Source organism: Mytilus edulis, chromosome 4 (genome assembly GCF_963676685.1).
Source record: "Mytilus edulis chromosome 4, xbMytEdul2.2, whole genome shotgun sequence".
Taxonomy (NCBI): Eukaryota; Metazoa; Mollusca; class Bivalvia; order Mytilida; family Mytilidae; genus Mytilus; species Mytilus edulis.
Genome location: NC_092347.1, coordinates 71,849,993 through 71,871,933, shown reverse-complemented (window position 1 = coordinate 71,871,933; position 21,941 = coordinate 71,849,993). Strand labels below are relative to the sequence as shown.

The 21,941-nt window shown below is 31.7% G+C and overlaps 1 protein-coding gene across 2 annotated transcripts in view; it reads left to right on the top strand.

Moving 5' to 3' along the window:
* Positions 1-16,423, top strand: part of LOC139520441 (tetraspanin-33-like) — a 29,005-nt gene extending 12,582 nt beyond the window's left edge. Inside the window, exons 4-8 of one of the 2 annotated variants that reach the window (XM_071313046.1) lie at positions 1,197-1,331; positions 4,228-4,272; positions 4,841-4,960; positions 9,482-9,559; positions 11,338-16,423. In XM_071313046.1, the coding sequence (XP_071169147.1) occupies positions 1,197-1,331; positions 4,228-4,272; positions 4,841-4,960; positions 9,482-9,559 (378 nt within the window). In that variant the 3' untranslated portion in view covers positions 11,338-16,423. The remainder of the gene's footprint in view (positions 1-1,196; positions 1,332-4,227; positions 4,273-4,840; positions 4,961-9,481; positions 9,560-11,337) is intronic. The other variant, XM_071313045.1, reaches the window with a different exon arrangement.
* The last annotated feature ends 5,518 nt before the right edge of the window (positions 16,424-21,941 follow it).

The window sequence follows — 21,941 nt, the reverse complement described above, 5'->3', positions numbered from 1 at the left end:
GGATAAAATGTTTGCAACTCTTTTATGTATCCATGTATCTGTCCATATGTCCCGAGTTTCTTATCACCAGGATATATAGGACTCTTTTTGTCAGACCCTCATGAAATTTAGAAAAAAGTTATTTAGTATAGTGACATCTAGTAAAAATATGGATGAAGCATTGACCATGTGAATCATAGTACATAAATGTAATACTGTGAAAGTACTTTAATTCGTGGGTATAAATTTTCGTGGATTGAGCAAAATTTACATGTTCGTGGGTTATTAAATTCGTGGATTTTAGTTTTCTAAAAAAAAAAAATGCAAAATTAAAGCTTTTAGAGACGAAGGTTACAAATAGTCTGGATTGAAGGAAATTGCAAAGTAAACACTGACCCGTGTAAATCATAGTGATAACACTAATTAACCCATGATAAAGTGATCAACAGATTAAAGACCATCAAAGGTGTTAGTTAGGCCATAAACATGTCACCTATTGAAAATTGTTACATAAACAAATGCTTTAAACGTATCTTGAATTGTCAAATAATTCTTATCAAAATCAAGCCCAGCATGAAATTATTATTTTCCATATATACGAGAACTATGAGGATATAAAATGAACACTTTATCATACTAGCATATCAATACCGGAAATCTGACTTTCATCGATCAAAAATATTTTTTATGAAAATAAAGGATCAAAAGTTGTACAGTTTAGGTTATTAAAGATTAAATGGGTATAATCCTGCATGCGCTTGTAGTTCTGTGACTGCTATTAAAGTATTCTCCGATTTGGCGTTAATAAATATATTCTCTAGATCATATCAGTGGTCAAATCTTCCGATGGGGATATTTCCATATCTTGATTTGGACAATGGTTGTTTTATTTCGTTGGACACTTAAATTCGTGGATAAAGTCATCCACGAAAACCACAAAAATTGGTACCAAACGAATAAAAGTACTTTCACAGTAATATGGTTGAAACACGAGTCTTTTAATGGCAATTAAGAAATTGTATAAAGTGATGCTGTTATGGCAGGATTTAGAAAAAGAGAATAAACATTTGTCTGTTATAGTAGAAATAGTGCAGAGCATACTGTAGCAAATTTTTTTTTTTACCATTTTCCAAAAATTAAAAAAGTTCTGATTAAAATAAAGCCTCTGCATCCACTACTGGATGCTTATTTGATCGCACAATTTACTATATTTTAAGTTTGAATGCTGTGGAGTACAGTCATACAAAGATTGGAATAAAAATCAATATTACAACTGCTCCAGTTCATTGCTGACTAATTCACTCCGATGCAGTGTACCACACTCATGTTGCAGAGTACAAGATACTTATAAGGTAACAGTTTCTGTATAAAGATAGCTCAGATGATACTTATAACGCAGGTTGCCAACTCTGTTTTATAAAGATAAGGAGATGAGTTGTAATTACCAATGAAACAACTATACACCAAAGACCAAAAAAAAACCCAACCATAACTGTACCAAAGACAAACATGATAAAAACCACTATCCACCAAAGACATAAAAACCACTATCCACCAAAGACATAAAAACCACTATCCATCAAAGACATAAAAACAACTATCCATCAAAGACATAAAAACAACTATCCTCCAAAAACCTAAAAACCACTATCCACCAAAGACATAAAAACAACTATGTACCAAAACCTAAAAACCACTATCCACCAAAGACATAAAAACCACTATCCACTAAAGACATAAAAACCACTATCCACCAAAGACTTAATATCAAGGATGCTAATAATTATCACAGACACCAACGAAGGACAATAATAAAAAATAAGTAAATTGTTATGAATGCCAATGAGACAACTCTCCCCCAAAGACCAAATGACATGGAAGTTGGCAACTATATAGGTCAACATATGACCTTCAACAATGTGCAAAATTACTACCACCTTGCAAGCTTTAAAATGCCCCAAAAAACAGCAAAATGAAAAACAATTCAAGCAAAACAACCAACAGCCTGATTTATGTACAAAACAATGAATGAAAAAGAAATATGATATACAGGAACAAGCAACTACTACTGATTAACTTTACAACATGCTCCTGAATTAGGACAGGCACATAATAAAGTTGTTAACTTCTATGATATTTGGTCTCTGGTGGAGAGTTGTCTCATTCGCAATTGAATCACATCTTCTTATTTTTATACATAAATTATTTCCATTATCAATCAAGGATAATCTAAGGTTGCTAAGCATTTCTAAGAATACACATTTGTCTTGAAATCAAAGCTTTAGTTGAATCTTTTATTGTATGACCGCAAAAAAAATAAAAAAGAATTGGTCGTATATTGGTATCACGTCATCTGAGTCAGTGTGTTCGAAGACTGATGATTTCCAGATAAAAACTTTAGTATAAGTAAATAGATATCAATTAAATTTTAACACAAGGTTAATAACCATCAAAGAAAGGTTGGGATTGATTTTTGGGGTTTTGGTTCCAACAGATTAGGAATTAGGGGCCAAAAAGGGGCACAAATAAGCATTGGTTTTCACACAATAACTTTAGTATAAGTAAATAGAAATCTATGAAATTTAAACACAAGGTTTATGACCACAAAAGGAAGGTTGGGATTGATTTTGGGAGTTTTGGTTCCAACAGTTTAGGAATAAGGGGCCAAAAGGTTAAAAAATTAAACTTCATTTGATTCCATCAAAAATTTAATTATTGGGGTTCTTTGATATGCAGTATCTAACTGTGTATTTAGATTCTTAATTTTTGTCCGCTTTTCAAATTGTTCTACATCAAGGTCCAAAGGGTCCAAAATTAAACTTATATAAAAAAGAAGATGTGGTATGATTGCCAATTAGACAACTTTCCACAAGAGACCAAAATGACACAGAAATTAACAACTATAGGTCACCGTATATTAGTTTGGTTTTAACAAACATTGAATTCTTGGGCCTCTTTGATATGATAAATCTAAACATGACTGTACTTAGATTTTTTATTATGGGACCAGTTTTCAAGTTGGTCAAAATCAGGGTCCCAAAATTAAACTTTGTTTGATTTCAACAAAAATTGAATATATGGGGTTCTTTGATATGCTGAATCTAACCATGTATTTATATTTTTAATATTTGGGCCCCTTTATTAAATTGGTCCACATTGAGTTCTAAAGGGTCCAAAATTGAACTTTATTTGATTTCATCAAAAATTGAATTCTTGGGGTTCTTTGATATGCTGAATCTAACCATGTATTTAGATTTTGGATATTGGACCATAATAGGTAAATGTCCTATTTAAATTTTTTAAGTTCACATTCATTCTGTGTCAGAAACCTATTCTTTTCAACTATTTAATCACAATCCAAATTCAGAGCTGTATCAAGCTTGAATGTTGTGTCCATACTTGCCCCAACTGTTCAGGGTTTGACCTCTGTGGTCGTATCAAGAGGGGGGATAGGAGGGGGTCTTGATCCCGAAATCCCGGACTTAAAAAAACGAAATCCCGAGGTCCCGAATTTAAATAAAGCAAATCCCGACATCCCGAAATCCGAAAAAAAGGATTCCCGGATCCCGAAAGGGTCAATCCCGAAATCCCGAGCTTAAAAACACCCGATCCCGGAGTCCCGATAAAGGTCCTATCCCCCCTCTATCAAGCTGCCCCCTGCAGAGCATCTGGTTACTTATCTAATCTAATCAATGTACATTGAAAGTACTTCATTTACTTTTACATTTAGTGTATTAGAAAAAGAGTTTGTGCATATGACCATTTCAATGATAACAACGAGTTAACTATACATATTTTCACCAACATTTTGAATGACTACACATTTAAGTTTATACTGTTGTAAGACAATAACAATCAAAACCAAGGAGTAAACAAAGACTCACAAAACCAAAGGACATTTACATCAACAGTTATAAATAATAAATAAGAAACAACACAAACTCCACTAAAATGGAAACCTTTATGTAACATTAAGAAAAATGCAACAGGGTTATAATCGCAATAATTTAAACTTGCATTTATAAATTTTTTATATGAATTAAACAGGATTTTTCTAAATATAGCAAAAATTAAATTCGCATTTTAGTCCAAAATGACAAAATCGGAATAATTTCTGAATTTACAGTATTAAAGTGAAATAGAATGAATTTGGATAAGTAGATAATCATTGAAAACATTTGAACATTTCTTCTTTTAAGTGAGCACAGCAATGGAGATTGTGAATTATATATTTTTTTTAAATTTCAGTCTGGTATGACTAATATTTTGTGTGGAAGGAATGTCTTGAATTCAGTAAGTACTTTTATATTCATTTAAACATTTCAGATAACATAATCGTAACAGATTTGTTTGCTTAATTGTAAAAAGGAAATAATAAAAGTATCACCACTTAGAAGGTCCTTTCCCAATAATAGGAATGTTCTAGTTAACATATAAAAGCAAATGATAACAACAATTAGAATTATATATGCAATTTTAACTATCATCATCTCAAAGTTGTATCAATTCCAGCAACTAAACTCAAACATATGTACTAATGCATTGATAGAAGGAGTACTTTTAAGAAGTTGTTGTGCAACTTGTGATTATTTCATCTACAGCCATTACTAGTCTGTCAACACTGAGGTGGTGAGTTAAAATCCTTTTTATTGTAGGAGTATTTGACTCCTTTCTTAATTACTAATTTACCTGTTGAAGGTTGGTGGTTTTCTCCTGGTAATTTGGCTTCCTGCCGGATATTTTTATTTTTCGTACATGGCCTTTTCAGAGCTGTAAATTTGAAATTATTCAATCTTGCATTTTTACATGTGTTTTCTTTTATTATTGAACAATTATTAACCATATTAATGTTATTTTTTAGGCAGGAGATCTATCACTGATATACACTCAGGGCTGTGTGGATGCCATTTTATCTCTGGTATTTTCTGCCAAGAATTTGCCAGTAGTTGGAGGTGTATGTATTGGAATTCTTCTGCCAATGGTAGGTATATAAGTAGTAAGTGATAGGCTTTGTTGGTAGGTAGCAACTATGCAGTAGTGACCATTGTATATTCAAACTTAGATGCATTAGTTAAGTCATTTCCATGGAAACTAGAGTATTTGTTTATTGTTAATTTTTTTTTTTGTAATCATAAGACAGATATCTAAATCTTAGTTTTAAAATTTTTAATAACAGCATTGTATTGATAAAGATCAGACTGTTAGTAATAAAAAAAGGTTGCCTCTAATTCAAAATAAGTATTGTTCCACTACAACTCTTACCATCTATTTTTTTTTGAAAATATAGAATCAATCAATGGCAACGAAAAAGAGGGGGAAACTTTTGGTGTTTTTCCTCACTTATATTCAGGATTTTTGTTTTGTTTGTGACTTTTATGACTTTCAAGAAAAATAACATAAATATGTTATAAATAAATAACAGTTGCAAATATCTCAAACTAGGATCTTCTGCTACATAAATATGTGTACAAAGTTAAAATTTGATGAACTCAAATCATCAAGAAATCAGCTTAAAAGGGCTTAAAGTCAGAAAAAAAGTATCTGTGTTTGTTTACAGTATTTTGTTTTAAAGACAGCACTTTATTTAAGTGGATATTTTGATAAGAGACATAGAAAATGTAATTATAATAATGATTAAAATTGACTTGCCTCTCAACTTTTCTCCCTGTCTCATTCCTAACTGCCTTTTATGACTTATGACCCCCATCTTGGAATTTCTGACAATGGAGAACCCTAAATGTTATTCCTTGTTCTTAAGTAAAGCAGACCCAATTAAATTCGGTATAATCAAAAAGTTTTTTTTTATCCCTGAATAAAAATTTGTGTTCTTTATCCATATATATGCATAGTCATTGTCTGTTAAAAACCTACTCTGTTTATAAAACTGTTTTATATTAATAGTGATGTTAGTTCTGTTTTAAACAACATTCTATTTGTACTTTGAGATTGAGAGTTAACATTTTTACATCCTTTAGTTTAATTTTTAAAACAATATTTAATTTTGTTTAAAAAAATTCTTGATCATTTGTAAGGCTTGGCATGTACCATATATATTTTGCATGAATGGAATTGCAAGCAGAAGTACTGCATGTAATGGTTGTTTGCATGATTTATCATATAATCTGATATATTATCCAAGAAAATTGTTGTTGCTTAAATCATGTATACTGGAGGATATATATAATCCTCAACCTAATTTTTTTTGCATGCAGCATGATATTTTGTTGGTCTTTTAGCTACACCTCTTTGTCAAGATTAAAGAGAAAAATCTACCTTGTACCTTTTCAGTGGATTTAGAATTTGAACACCTTCTCAATTAGTGTCATTCCAACATGTTACTTTAATATACAGTTACAGAGCTCACAAATCATATGAGATAGTACCATCACATTCAACTTTATGTTTTGTATCCGGTATTTTTATCATCTATATTTCAAGTTTTATTGGTCCAAATGAGTTGAATATGTTGTAACTTAAACACACATGACTACCAGGTGACAATGCTAGATCATATTAATTGTAAGCTTTTATTTACCGTATGTACATTTTAGTTTACATTAATTGTGCATTAATGAGAAGGATGTGCTGGAAAATACATTTCTGTTGTCATATGTTTATAAATATTCAGGGTTATAGAGAGTTACAATGTATGTGTTGGAATGGAAATGGTCAAATATAATATTTCATAGTCCTCCACCATTTGCAGAAATTCTGAACAGTTGTCTAGACTTTTCTATGCTATATATGCTTCCAGATATTAGACCAATGTTGGTATGTTATTAAACATCAATGAATTGAAGATTTAAGATGTATTACATCATAATTGAGTATATTTCTAACAAAATTACAATCCCTGCCCATAGAAATTGAATGAAAATTATACATGGCTTTATAAAAATTGCAATGTTTTTTTTATACATGTATAGGAATAAGTTTTGGTCAGTTTATCTTTAATTTAGCTTTTCTTACTTTGAATGGTAACATTGTGGTGTACTGGTATACATGTACAAAATGTATACTATATTATACTTATTGGGTTAGAGATTGACTTTGCTTGCTAAATGGTGGTTGACAGAGTTATGATTTCAAATTTGTTTTTACCTGTATAAGAATTCTGAGCACTTTCTCTGCTACATGCAGTTGCCATATATATTTGTCATGTATAATTGTCGAGCCTGCAACTTTTGTTGCAGAAAGCTCAACATAGGGATAGTGATCTGGCGGCGGCGGCGTTAGCTAACTTCTTAAAAGCTTTATATTTTAGAAGGTAGAAGACCTTGATGCTTCATACTTTGTATATAGATGTCTCATGTTACAAACTTTCCGTCAGTCACATGTCCTTGACCTCATTTTCATGGTTCAGTGACTACTTGAAAAAAAAGTTAAGATTTTTTGTAATGTTAAATTCTCTCTTATTATAAGTAATTGGATAACTATATTTGGTATGTGCGTACCTTGCAAGGCCCTCATGCCCGTCAGATAGTTTTCACTTGACCCCGACCTCATTTCATGGATCAGTGAACAAGGTTAAGTTTTTGTGGTCAAGTCCATATCTCAGATACTATAAGCAATAGGTCTAGTATATTCGGTGTATGGAAGGACTGTAAGGTGTACATGTCCAACTGGCAGGTGTCATCTGACCTTGACCTCATTTTCATGGTTCAGTGGTTATTGTTAAGTTTTTGTGTTTTGGTCTGGTTTTTTATACTATATGCAATAGGTCTACTATATTTGGTGTATGGAATGATTGTAAGGTGTACATGTCTAGCTGACAGGTGTCATCTGACCTTGACCTCATTTTCATGGTTCAGTGGTCAAAGTTAAGTTTTTGAGTTTTGGTCTATTTTTCCAATACATTATGCATTTGGTCAACTATATTTGGTGTATGGAAATATTTTATGATCTATATGTCTGTTACACAGGTTTTATTTGACCTTGACCTCATTTTCACGGTCCATTGCTAAGTGTTAAGTGTTTGTGTTTTGGTCTGTTTTTCTTAATTTGTGAGCAATAAGTCAACTATATTTGTTGTATTGAAGAATTGTTAGCTGTACATGTCTGCCTGGCATGGTTGATCTGACCTTGACCTCATTTTTATGGTTCATTGATCAATGTTTCGTTTTCTTGGTTAATGTTGAGTTTATGTGACAGTTGTAATAAAGCTTTATATTTAGGTCTATCAACATAATATCAATGATTAGTAAAGAAGGCGAGACATTTCAGCGTGTGCACTCTTGTTTATATACCCAGTTGGTTGAGGATGAAAAATTTATAATCATAGATAAACTTCCTGCATCCTATATGCTCCATGTTAGCATGTAAGACATGATTGAGTATGAATACTTCCCCATTTCTATTCTCCATTTTATTACCAATTTTTATTCAACAAACCTGAAAATATGCATTGCAACTTGACTAATATTCTTCTTGTATTTCCTTCATCTGAGGACTCCTAGCTATTTCTTACTCTAATAATTGTCTGTCATAAAATTTTATGAATATATGAAAAGTGGTTTTAAATGTATCTATAAATACATTTCCTAGAAAATAGATGCATAAATGAAGTTTTGAATGACCTGTTCTCCTATTATAAATTAGCTATCATTTCATTATGTATTCTTATTTAACACTTATTGAGATATCTGATTTCAAACACATTTCGTAAATGTTAAGAAAGTTATTCATTGTACTGTTGATAAAAAAAAAAATTAGCTAACTTGTAAACAAAAATGGAAAAATTTGTAAGTTACCATGGTAATGACTTAATTATAGAATTCTGGGTTTTGAATATACTTAATGTTGCTAATGTTGCTGAATATATAGGATATTCAGATAATTAATAATTGCTGTATGAGGGTTTTTTTCAATATTTTTATACCTTAAAACAGACCAGTATCATTGGGGTCCACCTAATAGATATAAATGAATCTAGAAAAACAGAAAATGAGTTCTGTAACTTCAATTTTTATTTTCTATTTTCTGAAAACACATTACAAAAGCCATTTTCTCATAATTATTTGCAAAATTCTGATATTTAGTTTTCTTATATTCTTACAAAATTGTTTTTCAACAAATAATATATGAAATCGTGTCAATTTTGCACAACTTGTAGCTTGAAAAAAAAGCTCTTTGATCATTTTGCCAAAGTTCATCAATTTTGATTAAGACACCCATCTTAACCTAAATTAATACCAGTAAACATATTTTTTTTAAATTGATTTCTCAGGGGAAAATCTTTGAAATGATGGATTTATATCAGAATGGAATTGAGGAATTACAATTTATTCTAAATCAAGAATCATTGGACCAAAACAAATGGGAATTTATTATGTCTGCATGTTTTGATTCATATGATACTGGTCAATTTAAGGTCTAACTTTGTAGTTGAAATTTTCGATATTTAATTGAATAATTTGATTCACATACAGCAATATTAAATATCTGATAGGTATAGACAGTTAGAACTCACATTTAACATTTGATGTGGAATATATATTTGTAGATTTTTGGAATATGCTTATCAAGAGCATTGGAAGGGCAGATTATGGATCAAAAAGCCAGATGGAATTTACCCAACTAAGTAAACTTTTCTATTGATAGCATCAGAAGTAGATGATTTTTTTTCTCAATATAAAATCAGAAATTTTCAATTTTAGTCTAAAAGGCCTAGTAGGTTAAGCATGGAATCTTAGTAAAGAAGGATTGAAGTTAAACATCAACAAAGGTGACAGTTATTATATGATTTGGTGCAAAATTGGCCAAAAATCAAATGTACTTCAAACTGTTTGTTGAATCCATGTATTTTCATATATCACTGCAGTTTCAGTTTGCAATATATCTTTGTGATGAGTATAATTAAGCTATAAAATGATGGAAAAATTGTGTCAACAAGACTTACCTTTAAAAATTCACTTTAATCTATTCAGTAAAAAAAACATTATTTTGAAGGTAAAAAACATTATAAACAATTGAGCTCTACATTTTAACACAGCTGGCCCTATGGCCTTTTTTAAATTTGTTTACATTACTTTACATTTGCAAATGGCTACTATGGTAAAAAATAGAACAAGATGGATAGTAAATATACAATATTAGGTCTATGTCAGAAAAATATAAACTCTTTTGTATGAGGCTGAGAAACTGTGGAAGGGCAAGGTTTTATTGAGCCCTTCCACAGTTTTGTGCCGTATCTAAGAGGGGTCTAACTGCCGTGAAAAAGGTGGAAAGTAATACATATTCCAGATAATCTTTTATCCTCTAGACCATAATTTTCAATATGATGCTTACACCTGAATATGGGAGTTAGAATTCAACTGTTTTGGTCCCTTTTTATACGCCCGTTAAAATTTTGACAGGATGTATTATGGTATACAAATGTCCGGTGTCCGTCTGTCTGTCCGTCTGTCCGGCGTAAACATGTCGCGCCGTAACCTGAGAACGACTTATCTAAATTTCATGAAACTTAATATAGTTGTTTTTTATGATGATCAAATGATCTGTATACTTTTTGGTGAAAATAAGATTTAAACTTTTTGAGTTACAGCACTTTGTAACTAAAACAGGGGTGTGTTTTTTTTCACATGTCGCACTGTATCTCAAAAACGATTCTTGATTATTGCTTAAAACTTTACACACTTCTTAGTTATATTAATCTTAATATCTGTATACTTTTTGGTGATGATTCAAAATTTCGTTTTTGAGTTATTGAGTATTTTGTAAAAAAGGGGGAGGGTTTTTTACATGTCGCGCCATATCTCAAAAACGATTTATGATTATTGCTTAAAACTTTACACACTTCTTTGTTATATTAATCTAAAGATCTGTATACTTTTTGGTGATGACTCAAAATTTTATTTTTGAGTTATTGAGTATTTTGTAAAAAAGGGGAGGTTTTTTTTTACATAACGCGCCGTATCTCAAAAACAATTTATGATTATTGCTTGAAACTGTACACACTTCTTTGTTATATTAATCTAAAGATCTGTATACTTTATAGTTTGATTCAAAATTTTATTTTAGTGATATTTGTATAAAAAAAAACAGGGTTGGGGTTGGGGGGGGGGGGGGGGGTTTCACATGTCCCGCCGTGTCTCAAAAGCAATAAATGGTAATTGCTTAAAACTTTCTCAGAAACTATTTATGATTATTGCATAAAACTTCCACACAAGACGTCGGGCGTATCATGTGCTCATGGTGCAGCTGTTTATTATATAATAGTATCACAAAGCATTGACTCACATCAGTATAATAAAATTTCCATAGCTTGGCAAATATGCTATTGTTAACAGTGGAAAGTCATAGCTTCTTATTGAATTATAAAGCTTATTGAAATGACAGTGATGTATTTTATTTTTACAGTTAGTTGGTATATTCCTAGCAAGAATGCTTGAAGGACAGATACTGGACCAGAAGGAAAGATGGCTAAGATATCAGGGATAGGGGTTACACTGGTTTATTCATTGAAAAGGAGTTTGAATTATAATTTGTTATCTTATATCACATTTTATACGTTATTTGTTTATATATATATATATATATTGTATTTGTAGTTATAAGATTTTTGTCATCTGTCATTTAGAATTTCATCTGACAAAACAAAATGTGCCTGTCATGAACTTGCCAAATGTTGTTAAGAGGAGGAACTTGCCAAATAAGTTTTGACTCCGTATGAATTATAAATTGGTATGGAATTTAAAAAAATGAAACTCCAAATTATGGAGTTATATCTGAAGTTGATGGATTATAATTTTGAAATGGCTGTCTAATTTCATAGTTGTCTTAAAATTATATGGTTAAAGTTTTTAATAACTACTATTGAGGTTAATTACTTTTTGTTTAGTCTTTGATTTATTTGATATTGATATACATTTAAAGGATTTGCTGGCCCTTTGACTAAATATTGGTGAGTTTTTCCATTTGAATTTTTCCACTGAATATTGTGGTATTTATTGGTACAAGTGCATATGAGTCTTCATGTCATAGCGACTTTGATTCATATCATGTAAATAATTATTATACACCCACTGAAGGAATTGGTGCTATGAACTGCTATGACCTTGTCTGCTCAATTGTCTTTCTTTGAATTAAAAAAAAATCTTTTACTTCCTGTTTGATGTTACTTGATGATACTTTAATTTTTTTATGTACGGTACACTAATTGGGTAACTATTTTTACTTGTTACACTTTTTATCAGCTTCTAGTCTTCTAAGGAATCTTTAGATATTTGGTCAGGAACTTCCCATTATTGAGTTAAACTTTTGTATGTGATTTTCAGACCTGCCAGGCAGTCACTTTCTCCTTAAAACTTTGAATTTTTATCAAACTTGTGTAGCATTTTATTTGGTAACATAATATGCTCTTCTTGTATCTGTTAATTAGGTATCAAAGTTAACAATGTTGAGTTGTATGTTGATAGTGGTTTTCAGATTTGCTGGGCTGTCAATTTCTGGGTTGATTTTCTATTACCAAGTATACATAACTTTTTTATCACTTTATAAGAAGTGGAGGTAAACATTGCACAACATTGTGTGCATCCATATTTGTGTGTTCAGTATTTAACTTTTGTGTTTATTATATTCTCATATTTACATTCCATTGTATTGAATACATTCTGAATTATTTTTACACGTTTTATATATTTATCTAATATAATAGAAGAGTTTCTGCACAATACTAGTCTTGTATATTAGTCATTTACATAGATTTATTATACCTTGTGTTATCTGTTGAATCTAAATGTATATTATAAGAAGAGATTCATTAAATGAGTTTTGAAAAGCAATTGGAAAAAACAGCTAACTGTGACGATTTGATAACATTGATATGAAATGAGATTTTTTTAGAATGTTTTTCACCAATAAAAACAAATTTACCAACTTTTTAACTGGTTGAAATACATTTTTTGTATGTTTAAAGCCACATTTATTTTTGTTGAAAGTTGAGCAACAGAACTAAAAAAAATAGTGAAAGCCACTTACATATTGAATCAAAGGCCCAAATTTAAAAAGTAAACCCTTGCTCCTAAAATAATATATATGATTAAAAATTTCATGGTTAAAGAGTTTTATTACTCAGAATTGGAAGAGTAAAGGTTTTTAAGTTTTAACTTGTACGAAAATAAAATGTTTGTTCTGTGCATTTTTCATGTTTTTTTTTTTTTTAAATTATATATAATGTGTGTTTACTGTCTTACTTTTAACAAATCATAATTAATTGAATAATAAAAGGGGGAAAATAGTGCCTTACATGTTTTAGCAACTTATTATGAAGAATCAAATAATATATTGTTAGGGTAATTCCATGACAGAGAGTAACATTTTTTTTTGCCATGAGACTATGTTTTAAAGCAGTCTGAATGAGAAAACAGGTATGTTTTAATTTAGGAACTAATTTTAAGTCCTCTTTCTTTGAAGTAATAGAAGGCAATATTTGGCCTAACCAAATAATATAAAGAAATTCTCTTTTTAAGTTGCTGGTTATAGATTGCAGAAAAATTGTAATTGAAATATTTTTTGATGTTATAATTTAGTCAATTTTCTTTGCATAGGCCAAGAGTAGGGTGGAATATCTGTGATTTCCATAATAATTCTACATATCTCTTAATATAGAAATTTTTACAAGTTGATAATTGTATTAAAAATAGATTCAAAAGAAGCATTCTTTGGCACAAAGATTATGGTGTCATTGACTTTATGAATCACAACTGTTTCTAGAATACATTTTTGATTCAGTAGATTTGTTTATCATCCAGTCTTTACCTAGATATGCATATGTACATTTTCCCACCCCAAGTATTTCAAAGTCAAACTTCAAAGGTCTAAACGATTTGAATCTAAATTGTGGATTTTATCAAAATAACTGTACAAAAATAAGAAATTCAGATAGTTTTTAGGGCCATTTATAAGGTAAGAAATTTAAAAATTAATGCAGTTATCTATAGGGATCTCTTATGATTATAACTCATCTCAGCAGAAGAGGGGCATTATGTTGGTTTTTGACTGTGTGTCTGTTTGTCTGTCTCTCCATCCCATATCAACTTAAAAATAAAATTCCAATCAACATTCCATAGCAATTGTTTTGATTCCTCCTTTTTTTAAGGTTTTAAACTAGTTTGATCCATTTAAACATTTTTTTTGACAAGCAACAAATTGTTTAAATTGTTGCACATGACTTCATGCTGAATCTTTTCGGAGTACTGCACACAAAGTTTTGAATTGAATTATTAGAGAATTGGGTGTTACCATATACATGTATTAAGCTTTTTTTTAGAATTATGGATTTGTTTTTCTTTACACTTTGAAATGCTTAGGAAATATTGCACCATGAATCTTGAAAATTTAAGAAACTCAGGTTGCTTAATATCAAATTGTGTAAGAATTTTTATATATATAATATATATATTGCAAACGTTTGTCTTAAATATTAATGAATATCACTGTATAGATGTACTGCTGACAGATTTACCAAACTGAGATTAATGTACATAACTACAAAATACATCACATTGAAGTTAAGTGTTTTATAAATTTAAGTTTCAAACTTTTTATTCATTCCTTATATTTATTTAGGTGTTGTTTTTGGTGCCATGTTTATTTTATCATTAATAGAACTCTCAGTTTTGTACAGTGTTTATATGTAACATATCTTTATTGTTTGAAAGAGAAATATAAAGGGGCAGGAATATCTTATTCTATATTATAAATGATAAAATATGTTCCCCATCTTCTCAGAGGGTTATGTTCCTTTTTTCCATAGATTTGCATTAATTTAACACATTATGAAATACTCAATATGCTTGTTATATTTGCCACTGGACATTAGGAAAATATCTTATAATCAGTTATGTTTTTTCTTATGTACTGAGTATTATATAAGGACACATTTGAGTTTATTTTGTCAGTTATTCCACCAGGAATATAATACCACACACTTATTTTTTTTTTATAAGAAACATTGATGGGTAACCAAGCTTAAATATACATATGACATGAATATTTACTTCTTTTGCCAAATTTGTCTAGTCTTTTGAAAGTCTTCCATATTTTTTTTTATACTTTTACATATTTTTTTGTGTAAAAAGTGCAATTTTAAATGTTCTAAAACATAAGAATTACACATTGCCTAATGTAACAAGAATTTCTCAAAGCTACAAGTTCCCACAAAAACAAAAAAAATAGCTGACATATTCATTCAGTAAATTTGCACAACTTTAGATTTAATTTGTTCATGATGTTAAATATTTTCGTGATATTTTTTTTCCACAAATTTTATATTTAAAAAACATCAATATTGTAAGAGCTATATACATAGAAGGTGTTGTTATTTACAAATGATTTCTTAAATACTCATTTTCTGAGATTTTTATATGGATTTGTAGTTAGATGTGAGTTATTATTGAAATGTTGATTTAAATGTACTAGATCATGTAAATATTCCTGTCTGTTTATTTTTTTTCTAAAATAAACTACATATATATATATAATGTACTTAATTTATACTACAATAATATTGGACCAATGTCAAGTCCTTTTTCTGTCATTTACATTTTCTAACTTAGTCATTTAAATATTCAAGTTTAATAAGAGAAAAATATATTTTCAGTATTGATATCGTTTTGAAGAAATAGAATTAATAAGTGTCTGGATGGTAGGTTCTTTATTCCTATTTATTTTAATAATGTTGTTCATTTTTCTCAATTATTTACTTTTTTTCCATTATTCTCTATTCTTTATATTTTGGCACAATATTCTGTATATGTTTTTTTGTTGCTTTTTCTGTACATTTGTCACATTTTTCTCTATTCTGTAAACCCCATCCAGACCCTCATAAAAAATATTGGCCCAATATTTCTTTCTGTTTTTATGTCATTGGGCTGCTGTCTCATTGATCTATTATTATCATACCTCATAATCTTAACAATATTGTTAAGATCAATATTTTTAGTAAGAAAATGTCATTTTTTTGCCTTACTGTACAATACCTATTACTAAAATAGAATCTCAAACCAATCTACATATATGTAAAATAAAAAAAAATATAAACCCCAGACTCTGCATCCTGTAATATAACATATCTCAAATATTATGTTCATCATATAAAATTACTGATTAGTATAGATTTCAATTTTCAAGATAAAAAAAAACCAAATTACTGTTTGAAAACTATTCAATGAACTTAATTTATTTAAATGACACCCCCTTCCCAAATAAATAACATTTTATGTCAGAAAAGAAACCAACAAATATTCCAGACAAAAGCAATTGAATGAAATGAACTTTAGAATTGTTGAACAGTTTGTATAAAAGATATTTACTCTTTTTAGAGCTTGTTACATTTTTTGCAATGTTAGTTTTTCATGTTTATATATTGTTACAATTTGTATTCTACATTTAAAACAAAAGGAGAATATTTTTAGAAAAATAAAATGGTTTTTGGTACACCTTACATTCTTGTTTATCAATATATTGGTGAAGCACCATTTTCATACAGTGACCAGTTATAATCGCACAACATTTCATGTTGTAGCAGATTTGTTGTAGAATAAAGTACACGACTGAGAATCTCTGACAAACATATTTTTATGCCCCACCAAGGGTCAGTATATTTTTGGGTCTGTTCCTCTGTTTGTTCTGGTTTCCCCCATTCATGTTCAAGTTTTTGGGGTAGACAGTTTTTGATGAAGTCAAGGTGCAATCAACTTGAAACGTACAACACATGTTTCCTATGATATGATCTTTTTTATTTTAATGCAAACTTAGAGTTTTGACCCTCATTTTCATGGTCCACTGAACATAGAAAATGATAGTGCGAGCAGGGCCTCTGTGTACTAATGACACCTTCTTGTTATTAGATTTTTTTGTATGTATCATGGACAATGCAGAGATTTTCGTTGGGTCTACCAGAATGTATAAAAAGTCTGACGATTTGAACCTCATCATAACTGTAATTATGTTACATCTGAAGGCTTTATTGTTAATCTTAGAATTTTAACTACTGACAGCATATGGCTGGTCACCCTTTAGTGACCAGACTGTCCTGTTCGTCTGTCCATCTGTCTGTCCGTAACAAATTGTGACCGCTCTATATCTAGAGAACCGTTATGATTTCAAAGTTTATACTTAAATGTATATTAACAAACACCAGATGATGTGGCATAATGTATGTAAAACTTCATAGGTCAAAGGTCAAGGTCAAAATTTTGGTTTCAATTGACAACCCCATGTCCTATAGTAAAGATCTAGTCCGCTCTGTATATTGAGAACCGTTGATTTCAAGGTTTATACTTGACATGAATACTCAACAACACCAGAGGGTGTGTCATAATGTAGGAACAAATTCCTTGGTTAAAGGCCAAGGTAAAAAACTTTGGTTTCAATTGACAACCCCATGTCCTATATATATGATAAAGATACAATATGTTTACCACACATTATTCAGTGCGGGGCCCACAGAGATTGCTCCTATTTCAATGATGTCTAGTTTGTTCTTTTCTTCCAAAACAAATAATGATTTAGAGCTTGAAATATTGTAAAAACAACAAACTATGTTTTTCTGTTGACCTGTAGATATTATTTGATTAATTTCGTCACTGGTTTGCTGTCTTATTGATGTATACGCCACCTCTCTTTTATTTTAGCTTTATAAATGAACTTATTTATAATATGAAAATGTTGGTAGTTTTGTATAAGTCGGACTCTTCAATTTACAAGAAATCACCCTCACATTTTGGGAATGTGAAATTGATAATGTAAATAAAATTGAGAATGGAAATGGGGAATGTGCAAAGAGACAACAACCCGACCATAGAAAAAAACAACAGCAGAAGGTCACCAACAGGTCTTCAATGTAGCGGGAAATTCCCGCACCCGGAGGTGTCCTTCAGCTGGCCCCTTAACAAATATATACTAGTTCAGTGATAATGAACGCCATACTAATTTCCAAATTGTACACAAGAAACTAAAATTGAAATAATACAAGACTAACAAAGGCCAGAGGCTCCTGAATTGGGACAGGCGCAAAAATGCGGCGAGGTTAAACATGTTTGTGATATCTCAACCCTCCCCCTATACCTCCAGCCAATGTAGAAAAGTAAAATGGGCGTCAAGTTGGTTACCTATTCCCTATTCCCTATTCGTTACCTATTCCCTATTCCCTATTCGTTGCCTATTCGTTACCTATTCCCTATTCCCTATTCGTTACCTATTCGTTACCTATTCCCTATTCCCTATTCGTTACCTATTCGTTACCTATTCCCTATTCCCTATTCGTTACCTATTCGTTACCTATTCCCTATTCCCTATTCGTTACCTATTCGTTACCTATTCCCTATTCCCTATTCGTTACCTATTCGTTACTTATTTGATTTTTAATATCCTTCCCCCTTTTTAATTATGGCATTGAATAGTTTAATATGGCTGCCGTTACCATGGAAACGGCACAATTGTGAAAAAAATGAGTTTTTGGTTTTTGGTGAACTGTTTGGATATGCTTCAACTTAGAATCATCATATTTTAAAACAATGTAGGTGCCCACTATATTCAGGTGTTGGATGATTTTGGCGATCATTGGAACTACTATGTTGCCATGGAAACTACACCAAAATTTTCAAAATTCTAAAAATGCTCAAAACTTCATGAAACTTCACAGTTATGATGAGCAACATTGGAGTTGGAATTTCCAAAATAGGTCTTGTTACCATGGAAACAATGCAAAAAGGTCAAAAATTTCAAAAATAAGAATTTTCCGCAAACTGGATGAAACTTTACAGGAATGGTAACTGGCATAGGCAGAGTTGGATTTTGAAGTTAGAATTTTCAAAATGGCCGCCGTAACCATGGAAACAGCAAAAATATCAAAAATCCAAAATGTTCAAACTTAATGAAACTTTGCAAAAATGTTACTAGACATCTGTAGATGCTCTCTTTGACTTTGGAATTGTCAAAATGGCTGCCGCTCACCTGGTAATAGGGGGAAGGGGTGCCTTCCGTTATTGCTAGCAATTACAAATCTAGTTGTTTATAGTCTTACATATGGTAATAGTTCTGAATTGGTTGAGGTAAAATGATCTTTTTATGACCTATTTAATATATGTGTTTGTGCTCAACCGATCCTTTTACTTCATGTTCGATACGCATTTGTTCCTTACTTGTTTTTTATACGTTCTACCTTTTAACTGCTTTATGTCCGTATGTTTGAAGATGGATCTTGGTTCGACGGGATGAAATCACCGTGTTAGCGCTTGCGTAAAAACGAAGATGTGGTATGATTGCCAATGAGACAACACTCCACATTAGACCAAAATGACACAGAAATTATCAACTATAGTTCACTGTACGGCCTTCAACAATGAGCATAGCCCAAACCGTGTAGTCACCTATAAAAGGCCCAGACATGACAACCTCATACAATTCAAACAACAAAACTGACGGCCGTATTTCATATACAAAAAAATAAACGGAAATATGTAACACAAAAACAAACGATAACTACTTAATTTCAGGCTCTTGTCTAGGGACAGGCACATACTTACATAATGTGGTAGAGTTAAACATGTAAGCAGGGTGTACATCGTTTCGGAGCATGCTATTACCTTGTTTAATTCGTTCCATCACTCGCTTATAATTCGCTTATAATACGTGTATCTTACGTTGCACCTTTTAAAACATGATTTTCAATTGTTTTGTTGTCTCTGGTGGAAGATTTGGGCTCTTAGAGGTGATATAACTCTATAAGTGCATTTGTATCCGTTCCAGCGGTCGGATAATACCCTGTTAAATATTCGTTACTAATTCGCTTTTAAAAAGTTTGTTGTACGTTGCACCTTTTAGAAAAGGATTTCCAATTGTGTTCATATCTCTGGTGGTAATAATGTGTTCTTATAGATGAAATACCCCTTGAAGCGCATATGTACTCGTTCCAGCGATCGGTTAATACCCTGTTACCTATTCGTTACCTATTCGTTACCTATTCACTTATAGTACGTTTGTTGTACGTTGCACCTTTTAGAAAAGGATTTTCAATTAAATTCATATCTCTGGTGGTAACAATGTGTTCTTAGAGATGAAATGACCCCATTAGAGCGCATGTACCCGTTCCAGCGCTCGGTAAATAACCTGTTACCTATTCGTTACTTATTCGCTTTTAATGCGCGGGGTATACGGTGCACCTTGAAATAAATAGTTTTTTAATTGTGTTCAGGTCTCTGGTGGTAAGAATGTGTTCTTAGAGATGAAATTACCCTATTAGCGCGCATGTACCCGTTCCAGCGCTCGGTTAATACCCTGTTACCTATTCGTTACCTATTCGTTACCTATTCGCTTATAATACCTTTTTTATACGTTGCACCTGTTAGAAAAGGATTTTCAATTATGTCCAGGTCTCAGACGGTAACAATGTGTTCTTAGAGATGAAATGACCCCATTAGAGCGCATGTACCCGTTCCAGCGCTCGGTAAATAACCTGTTACCTATTCGTTACCTATTCGCTTTTAATGCGCGGGGTATACGGTGCACCTTGAAATAAATAGTTTTTTAATTGTGTTCAGGTCTCTGGTGGTAAGAATGTGTTCTTAGAGATGAAATTACCCTATTAGCGCGCATGTACCCGTTCCAGGGCTCGGTTAATACCCTTTTACCTATTCGTTACCTATTCGCTTATAATAAAAAATTTTATACGTTGCACCTGTTAGAAAAGGATTTTCAATTATGTCCAGGTCTCAGACGGTAACAATGTATTCTTAGAGATGGAATGACCCCATTAGAGCGCATGTACCCGTTCCAGCGCTCGGTAAATAACCTGTTACCTATTCGTTACCTATTCGCTTTTAATGCGCGGGGTATACGCTGCAACTTGAAATAAATCGTGTTTTAATTGTGTTCATGTCTGGTGGTAACAATGTGTTCTTAGAGATGAAATGACCCCATTTGAGCGCATGTACCCCCGTTCCAGCGCTCGGTAAATAACCTGTTACCTATTTGTTACTTATTCGCTTTTAATGCGCGGGGTATACGGTGCACCTTGAAATAAATCGTTTTTTAATTGTGTTCAGATCTCTGGTGGTAAGAATGTGTTCTTAGAGATGAAATTACCCTATTAGCGCGCATGTACCCGTTCCAGCGCTCGGTTAATACCCTGTTACCTATTCGTTACCTATTCGTTACCTATTCGCTTATAATACATTTTTTTATACGTTTCACCTGATACCTAACGATTTTCAATTATGTCCATGTCTCAGGTGGTAACAATGTGTTCTTAGAGATGAAAGTTACCCTATTAGCGCTCATGTACCCTTTCCAGTGCTCGGTAAATAATCTTGTTACCTATTCGTTACCTATTCGCTTTTAAAGCGCGGGGTATACGCTGCAACTTGAAATAAATCGTGTTTTAATTGTGTTCATGTCTGGTGGTAACAATGTGTTCTTAGAGATGAATGACCCCATTAGAGCGCATGTACCCGTTCCAGCGCTCGGTAAATAACATGTTACCTATTCGTTACTTATTCGCTTTTAATGCGCGGGGTATACGGTGCACCTTGAAATAAATCGTTTTTTAATTGTGTTCAGGTCTCTGGTGGTAAGAATGTGTTCTAAGAGATGAAATGACCCTATTAGCGCGCATGTACCCGTCCCAGCGCTCGGTTAATACCCTGTTACCTATTCGTTACCTATTCGTTACCTATTCGCTTATAATACATTTTTTTATACGTTGCACCTGTTAGAAAAGGATTTTCAATTATGTCCAGGTCTCAGACGGTAACAATGTGTTCTTAGAGATGAAATGACCCCATTAGAGCGCATGTACCCGTTCCAGCGCTAGGTAAATAACCTGTTACCTATTCGTTACCTATTCGCTTTTAATGCGCGGGGTATACGGTGCACCTTGAAATAAATCGTTTTTTAATTGTGTTCAGGTCTCTGGTGGTAACAATGTGTTCTTAGAGATGAAATGACCCCATTTGAGCGCA